We start from the raw sequence: 9463 nt of genomic DNA, 5'->3' as shown, positions 1-9463 counted from the left end.
CATTAAATAGAAACACTGAACATACCAATCAAAAGGTTTATGAAATTAAAAAGGATAAAGTCTATCAATAATAAAAATAAAAAGGAAAACAATAGAGAAATAATAACAATAATAGTAGAAAAAAAATAATGGAATAATAATAGTAATGATAACAATAATAATAATAGAAGAAATAAACAGTAATAAAACTATTACTACTAAAACTTGTCATAATTATCTATTCTATTTACTATTATTATTGTTCTATGAACTTATTTTATTATTATTATTATTATTATTATTATTATTATTATTATTATTATTATTATTATTATTATTATTATTATTATTATTATTATTATTATTATTATTATTATTATTATTATTATTATTATTATTATTATTATTATTATTATTATTATTATTATTATTATTATTATTATTATTATTATTATTATTATTATTATTATTATTATTATTATTATTATTATTATTATTATTATTATTATTATTATTATTATTATTATTATTATTATTATTATTATTATTATTATTATTATTATTATTATTATTATTATTATTATTATTATTATTATTATTATTATTATTATTATTATTATTATTATTATTATTATTATTATTATTATTATTATTATTATTATTATTATTATTATTATTATTATTATTATTATTATTATTATTATTATTATTATTATTATTATTATTATTATTATTATTATTATTATTATTATTATTATTATTATTATTATTATTATTATTATTATTATTATTATTATTATTATTATTATTATTATTATTATTATTATTATTATTATTATTATTATTATTATTATTATTATTATTATTATTATTATTATTATTATTATTATTATTATTATTATTATTATTATTATTAATATTATTATTATTATTATTATTATTATTATTATTATTATTATTATTATTATTATTATTATTATTATTATTATTATTATTATTATTATTATTATTATTATTATTATTATTATTATTATTATTATTATTATTATTGTATCAATTTGTCATTTCAACTACAGAACCCAAGACAGTTCCTTCCGGCATCCTTATGTAACAAAGACGACTTTAAGGCATCAGCCCACCTCTATGACGTCCTTATTTGCAACGCGCCACACTTGCGCCCCGCCCCCGCCTGCGATTCGTCAAATTTGGATTCGTCATTTGGACTGCCTAATGGGCAATTCATTTCATTCACAAGATCCATACTACGCCAGATTCGTGGGGTGATAGCTTTAAAACGACGAAAGAATCACGTAAGTTAATTTGAGCAATTTCCGTTAAGGAATTTCGGCTAAAAGTTAGATAGCAATTTCCGTTAAGGAATTTCGGCTAAAAGTTAGATAGCAATTTCCGTTAAAATTTAAAAGTTAGGTTTCGGTTAAACTAAAAAAAATCGGATTATGGGTTCTGAGGTTAGGTGAAAAGTTATGCGAGAATTGTTAATAGAACGAGTTTGAGTAGAATAGAAGAACAAAGAAAAGACATTTCACTCACAAAATTCCTACCACGTATTTCTAGGAATCACATTGAAATGGAACTTACGTTGGTTCGAATATGATTGGAGGAGCATGCATCCTTTCCGTTATCATAATCAAACTCATTTAAAAGTCAAAGTCACTGGCGTATCAATCCACGTAGGATGCGTCAACGCGTTTTACTGGAATTCGTAATCGTTGAGGTTCATCAAACTCATTTATTATATCATTTTCACAATGTTTCCGGGTATTAATCGAATCATACGAAGGGAATTCGCTGCTGTGTTCGCCGGCTATGACAAACAACATCAACAACGAAGAAGATTTCATTTTTGACGGATACTGGTTTTTTTTTCCAGTGGCATGGATTCCTGTTCTTACGAAGTCGATTTAAAAGATCAACGATTACTGGAATTCGAAAAGGTAATAAAATGAATGAATGGATGAAATGAGTGGATAAAAGTAACGAAGAAAGTAGGAAGAGGATCGTGTGTATGTATAGCGCAGTGAATATAAGAAGTATGACTGTGATATTGCACATTCGATGGTTTGAAGCAGCACTGGAGCGAACTAAGCCTTCCATTCCTCCTGGATTAATAAATTGGTACCATAGTTGTTTGGAAGTATAAAAGCACTAAGTAGTCACATCGGCAACGCCCGCATGTGATGTGTAAGGCTTCATAAACCTGGAAGGATTCTGAATTGAAGTCGAAAGCGTGGGTGGATCCCCTGAGGGGATTGGTTAAACGGATCACCTTACAAATCTGAGGTAGTATGAATTTCAGGTGGAGTATTAGGATACGGGATCGTAGATTATGGAGAGGTGGATGGTTCCGTCCATTTCTTGCTAATTGGTGTAAAAAACGGCACGAAAGATGCGGCGTGTGCACACAGCTGGCGCGCTCCAATCGAACTCGTTGTGGAAAATAGTGCTCGAAGCCGTGTCTTCCGGGCCGTTTTTTTTACGGAAATTAGGAAGAAATGGACGGAATCACCGCCCTCTCCATAATCTACGGTCCTGTATACGAATACTCCGCCTGAATTCCGTACCACTGCAGATTCGTGGGGTGATGCATTTAACGTTGTTGTGGATGTCATCAGGATATCTGCTGTACAAGCGACCGTCAATCGCTCATTCTAATGTATTCTATTTTTTTGTATCCTCAATTGTTATTCATACATCTTTAAACGAACAAAAGGGAGTGTTAGCGTCATTATTGATATTAAGTTTTCCACCTGTAGCATTTAAAGGATAAATAAAGGATAAAGTGTCCGGCGTTAATCAATCCGCTTGGGACTACGTTCATTTCAATTCAGAATTTGAGGTTTGCGAACGTTTCCATGTCCTCTGCGAGAAAAACCCCGCTGAAAACAGTGGAGCGAGCAAAGTTATAATTTCAAAAAATTGGAATTAAATAATAATAAGAGATAAAAAGCAAAATGATCCTGCTGGTAATGCTCTGCAAAACGTAACAGGTAAAATAACTTTTTATATAAAAGAATAAAAAAAAGGATAAAGTCACAGGCGTATCGGTCCATGCGCCACCGCGTTCCCTTCAATTCAGAATCGTTTGAGATTTACGAACGTGTAACTGGCCTACACAATGACCTACGGGGAGCTAGCCGATGTGTGAGGTCAGTGTTTTTATCCTCCCAGACAGGTCTGGTACCAATTTATCGACCCCGGAGGGATGGAAGGCTTGGTGAGCGCGCGAGGGCGGTTTCGAACCTCCGATCGATCGTGCAGGAAGCGGAACCTCTCACGGACTGCGCTACACCCGCCCTGCTGCACCATTTAGAAAGGCATATAAGGCTCGTGATATGCCTGTAGGGGTCTTTTTTTGTCCCTTGGCATGAATAAACGTTTTTTTCCATCGGCGGTGTTGAAAAAATGCACTTTATCCTTTATCCTCTATATGTCTGGATGGAAATTTGAGAGATCAACTAACATCAAATGATGGTCGCATTGACTCATGGAATGGTGAGCGCTCATCGAACGAGCTACACACAGATCAAAGATCATCATGATGTCAAAACGGATTCCAGAAACAGAAATTTAAAACATCCAAGTGACAAGGTGAAGCTGTAGTTTAATCTATCCGTTGTTTTCGAAACGAACGAAACGAAAACAACAACAGGATTGATTTGAAGAGGTGGCCATAGATCGCAGAGTACATACATATTGATTGATCGGGAAATAAATGTGGAATTGATTATGGAAGTGCTTATGCTCGACTGTAACTTTGAATTTTAGTATTAACTAACAGCGAAAGTTTCAGGAAAAAAATCATGGAAGATCTTTGATTTTTCAAACTTTTCCCTTTGATCTCCAATCCAGACAGTTGGCTTCTGGGTGACTTCTGAAGGAGATTCTCGTCTTTGTTACGACCGCACACCTCACTATATTTGACAAACGACGTTAAAAAAACGACAAAATTCAGTAATTAAATTATTTGTGTTCTTTTTTATTTATATTATATATCACTATATATTATTTACATTTTATTCATAATATATTTATTTATTTTATTTTATATCATATTATTATTCTTTATTTATGTTTATATTCATTATTATATTACTATATATTTATATTATTTGTATTTTTTCATTTTTATTTATTATTATTTCTAATGGCATGGCACACCACTAGCAAAATTTTTCTAAGACAATTTTAGAAATGGTGGGAGATGCGGAAAGAAACGATGCGAAAACCAGAAGAATAAAGGAAATTCAGACAAAATAAGTGAAAATCTTAGGAATCAGGATCGATAGCAAATGGTGTGGTATACATCGATCGCGTCCACTCGCACAGCAGAATTTGTCTCATCGACGTGAGATCAAAAGCAAAATCCCACTCCTTCCCTCTGTGGAAATTGTACACCTCTTATTCCATAAAACTCGGAAAAAAAAACTTGCTAAACTTGCAAGATCGCAGAAATTATCAAAGATTGCCACTGGCGGTGAATTTCCTCGTTTCTTTTTTTCCGATTTGAAGCCATCACGTCCAGTTGTAGAAATTTTGAGCTGAAGTTTTGAGAAAAAAGTCCTAGGAAAATCTAGGAAAGGAAGAAAAAAGAAAGAAGTTCAAGGAAAATCAGATTTTCAACTAATTTATTATTCCCCATTATTCATCACTATCATTATTAATCCAGTAATATTTTTTTTATTAATTTTCCACTTAATTATTAGACCATCCATTCACTAAATCCGTTGCGCTGCAAGAATCACAAATTGTCGTGTGGGCGGAGTTTACCACAGAGCCTATTGGTTCATTTTTTAGTCATAGGTAATGAGTGGTACGAGTGTTCAGTGCTACTTTGGGAACCTAACGCAACAACTCGCTACAAATATTTTAAAATGATTTCACATACTTTTTGAGTCAAGTACCACCCGTAGCCGAGAAAAATGAATACAATCCGACAGTAGATATCTATTTATACTTCAAAAAATTAATAATGCGACAAAAAAAAAACTGAAATATACATACACAATTATAGCACCTATAACAAGGCTATGGTTGTTTTTTCTTTGCTTCTCTTAAAATCGAGTTTTTTTCTTCTCCTAAAAATGTACACTAGAACACAATAATTCGTCTACGGTGAAATATTATAGAATGAAATAAACACTAAGGAAACAAAAAAAAAATGTGTAAATAAAAACAATCCTGTATGGAACGATGCTGAGCAAAGCTATATGTGTGGTGTGTGTATTTGCGACCGTTACAAGGCAGTCTCATTGAGTCTCAAAAATTATGCATACATGCAATCAATGGACAACTAACACTATTATTGATTTGTCCATCTAACAAATGTAAGCAAAAAAATTGGGCATAACGCTAACAGCAGCAACAGTTTCCTTGTTTTTCCGGACAAATGTCATAAATATCACCTACGCGGACATGATTCCACTCAAAATGCTACATAAGAGGTTGGAAATCTGCCAGTTTTATAGTCGACTCCATTTTCGCTGATCACATGACCAATCAGCCAATCGTCACCTATTCGATCCTCTACCACAACGCATTCGCCGGCACGGACCTAAATGAGGAAGGAGGTCAGTGATTGGGGATATTTGGAGGAATGAGAACTTCGGTAGAATTTATGACACTTTTTTCCCGATTTTTTTCCGGAAAAAAACAACATTTCCTTGAGAAAAATGAGAAGAAAACCCAAACAGGTTGTTATTTTCAATCGATTACGGTAGGTTCACCTGAATTTCATCCTCATGCTTCGGTTCGAAATCGTACAATACACGACAGAGTGTCGTATGCGTAGCCGGTTCATCGATTACGGTAGTCTGTCGAGAGGACGAGTTATAGAAGCCCTCGTCAGAGATCTGTACAAATTGTTATGCCTGCTGTGACGTCACTAGCCGAACCCTATTCACAAATGATGACGTCACTGCGAACTGTAGACGAACTCACCTTATCGTACTCCTCGTATTCGTCACTCGTGCGTGGTGATGTGGTTACCGGCGCCGCGTAGATCATATTCCCCGAACAGATCGATGGCGGTGGTAATGATTGATCTTCACCGGCTAGAGGTATCGTTAACACTGTGGTAGGTAGACCCTGGAATCATCTCGGATCATTTCGTTGCCGGGGGTCACCGGTGATCGGTTGAGGATAACTCGGTTAGGATTAACGCTTACCGCTTTATCTTTGGTTTTATGTTGGAATCGTACTAATCGATGGTAACCACGATGTTGGCCACCGTCCAACGAGTTGATCGCATCGTTTACCTTGTAGTAAAGGTATTCAATGAACTCAATCAGGGTCTGAAATAGATGAGGTTGTGGTTATGGTCAGATGAGGTCATTTTTTTTAGAAAATTATTACTGGATAAATTATTACCATTTCAGATGTTCTGACCCCTTTAAGGAAACAAACTATTCGAGTAGCCCTAAAGGAAATCCTCCTCAACACCGTTTTTGAAATCACTTCGCGATGGGTATCTACTTTTTGGTGGGGCGTAGCACAGTCAGTAAGATGTTCGGCTGCAACTGCACCGCCGATGGTTCGAATCCGCTCCAATGCCAACCACACTTTACCTCCCTCCAAGGTCAATTGGTAGCAGACTTCGAGTATTCAACGGGTTATCCACACCATATTGAGGTTAACTATCTAATAGCTTGGAGGCGATACTCGGAATAGAACCATTCAGTGGTTCGTTAGGGATTTGGACGAGTTGTGATGTGTGTCACGTGTGCATGCAGTGACGTCATAAGAAACTCGTCCAAATCCGACTGGTAGGAAAAAATTTAATGAAAATTTTACGCGACTATTCCTAACGACATTTTCACCTTGTATGTCTAGAATGAATAGGATCAAGCTGTTAAGCCAAATAAGAGTAAACTCGTCCATGGCAGCAGCAATGAGTAAACTCGTCCTCTTGGCGGCGTTTACATGTCACAACTCACTATTTGCCTAGTATTAGAGATCTAAGTGTTGTTGTATATTTTACATAACTACCCTTAACGGAATATCCATCTTATATGCTAGAATGACCAGGTAATGAAGCGTTAACGTGTTCAATTCGGTGGGGAGGAAACTCGTCCATGGCAGGAGCCATGTAAACTCGTCCACTTGGCATCGTTAACATGTCGCAACTCACTGTTTGCCTAGTATTAGAGATCTAAGTGTTGCTGTAGAGTGTACACCACTACCCCTAACGGGATATTCACCCTATATGCGTTGAAAAGATAGTCAGGCGTTAAGCTAGTGAAGAGGAAACTCGTCCACGGGAGTAGTCGTGTAAACTCGTCCACTTGGCGGCGCTAATATATCACAACTCACTATTTGCCTAGTGTTACAGATTTGGGTGTCCGCTCGACCTTGCGAATACATTCGTTGTAGTTCGGCGTCGAGAATATTCGAGACACGAATTAATGCCGCTCTCCGTCGTGCTCCACACATCACTTCACCGAAATTCTCCGCCTAAATCCAATAGATTAGTGTGGATTTACAGGGGATGCTATGTAAAAAAAAACCTGTTTTGTAGTCCGTTTGTAGTCCGTTTTAAAATAATTTTAAAAAAAATAAGTTAATAACAAAAAAATTAATAGTAAAACAGTACTTAAATTGCATTTAAAAATAATAAATATCAAAGTATAAGAAACAAAACGGCGGAATAGTTTATCAATAAATCATCCTATTTATAAATTATAGATAACATGAAACAGATGTTTGATTATTTGTTTACAGATCCATTTATCTACTTCATAAACAAATATGAGTGCTACAAAAATCATTACATTTGTTTGAAACAAGAAATAGATTTTTAAAAAAATAAGATATAAGTATAAAAATAAATATAAAAATAGAATAAAATAAAATGATGCTCATATTGCATCAAAAATTCTATTCATATCAGGGAAATAGCGGAGAAACTGTAAAACTTGGAAAATAGAAAGATGAAGGAAAAAAAAGAAGGAAAATAAATTCTTCGAGGATTCTGCGACGCAAAATGGGAAGAAGAAGAAGCATATTGGCCGAATGCATATCCAAAATTTTACGGTAGAAAAAAATGAGTTCAGTGAGTTCGAATATTTGAGAAAATAAAAAAATAAGAAAAAAAGGAAAGATATAAATAAGTATAAAGGAATAGTAAGGATCATAAAAATATGAAACAACAGTAGTAGTGATAATAATAATAATAATAATAACAATAATAATAATAATAACAATAACGATAAATATTGACAATAATAATAATAATAATAATAATAATAATAATAATAATAATAATAATAATAATAATAATAATAATAATAATAATAATAATAATAATAATAATAATAATAATAATAAAATAATGAAATAATAATAATAATAAAATAATAATAATAATAATAATAATAATAATAATAATAATAATAATAATAATAATAATAATAATAATAATAATAATAATAATAATAATAATAATAACTAACGCACGTCAATCACTGACAAAAGTGTTAGTTTAAATATTGATTGCATGGATTAGACAGGAATTCTGAATTATTTTCATTTAGGTGCATAAATAGAAAAGCCGATGATACACCGGTGAGGCACGCGTGCACTGCACACTCGCTGATGGTGTATGATACACCGGTGTACCATGCATTTATACCATCATCTCTAGTCTTTCTACAGTAACACTCAATCCACGTATATAGCGTCCGCACACCAGCCAGACCATCAAAGTATGTCACAGAACATTCGAGCCATAGAATCTTGGTGTTTAGAATTCTAGAATCTTCACGAAAGGAATTCTATTCGCAGCAAATGTGATAAATAATGAGTTCATGGTCAAAACGTATACTTTTAGTGAAGAAAAACAAACGAAGCGATCAATAACTGCCACAGCGTTGTCTACAGTGAAGGAAGGTCGTTGAGCGGAAAGAAATGGGGTTTGAGGGCATTGTAGATGTCCGAGACCCGAAGCAAACGTATTTGATCCGAAGGGAACAAAAAACATGGAAGATCGTGGAATTTTCCGGTGGAATTTCCAGATGGTGGAATTTTGGAATAAATTCGTCAATTCTCCGCGAAAAATCTCAATTTCTCTTATTGTTGCAAGACCGGTAGTGTGAGATCCTTATTCAATCCACCACACGACCTCATTCGGTTCCTCACACCGCGCGCGCACCTCTCAATCGCCTAAACTAAACGAGCCAAGGTCGCATGTCGCGTCGATCGCGCACTACGCACGAATGAACGAACGGTGGCTGCGACGGGAACACAACAATTGCGGAATGGTCGATAAACAGTACACCTTCTATCCAGTTCATTAGCGTTGCATGTGACGTACCGTAACCCCGATGCCATCACCGTGGTTATAGTCAACTCCTTTGCTGTTGTTCCTACGCTTCTATCGTATTGAATCCCAAATATCGATCGGCAAGCACTATTATATATACTATATTTTCTTGTATTTTCCTGGAATTTCTTCGCAGGAACGTTCTCG

General features: G+C 34.1%; 2 protein-coding genes across 4 annotated transcripts in view; one reads left to right on the top strand and one right to left on the bottom strand.

Moving 5' to 3' along the window:
• Nucleotides 1–145: 145 nt before the first annotated feature.
• On the top strand, nucleotides 146–1090 carry RB195_012088 (uncharacterized protein; the record flags this gene model as incomplete). The annotated part of the gene is made up of 1 exon (XM_064193782.1): nucleotides 146–1090. One exon carries the CDS (start codon nucleotides 146–148, stop codon nucleotides 1088–1090), a length of 945 nt encoding a protein of 314 aa, XP_064051365.1.
• Nucleotides 1091–5422: 4332 nt separating this feature from the next.
• RB195_012086 (uncharacterized protein) overlaps nucleotides 5423–9463 on the bottom strand; it is a gene marked incomplete at both ends in the record, with an annotated part of 29291 nt that continues 25250 nt past the window's right edge. Inside the window, 6 exons of one of the 3 annotated variants that reach the window (XM_013448457.2) lie at nucleotides 5423–5551; nucleotides 5724–5849; nucleotides 5938–6084; nucleotides 6165–6290; nucleotides 7309–7449; nucleotides 8452–8493. In XM_013448457.2, the coding sequence (XP_013303911.2) occupies nucleotides 5423–5551; nucleotides 5724–5849; nucleotides 5938–6084; nucleotides 6165–6290; nucleotides 7309–7449; nucleotides 8452–8493 (711 nt within the window). Of the gene's footprint in view, nucleotides 5552–5723; nucleotides 5850–5937; nucleotides 6085–6164; nucleotides 6291–7308; nucleotides 7450–8451; nucleotides 8494–9463 lie in introns of those variants that run through there. The other 2 variants (XM_064193780.1, XM_064193779.1) reach the window with 2 other exon arrangements.

Source organism: Necator americanus, chromosome III, assembly GCF_031761385.1.
Source record: "Necator americanus strain Aroian chromosome III, whole genome shotgun sequence".
NCBI classification, from domain to species: Eukaryota; Metazoa; Nematoda; class Chromadorea; order Rhabditida; family Ancylostomatidae; genus Necator; species Necator americanus.
Note: the sequence above shows the minus strand (reverse complement) of the source record. Positions and strands in the feature narration are given on the sequence as shown.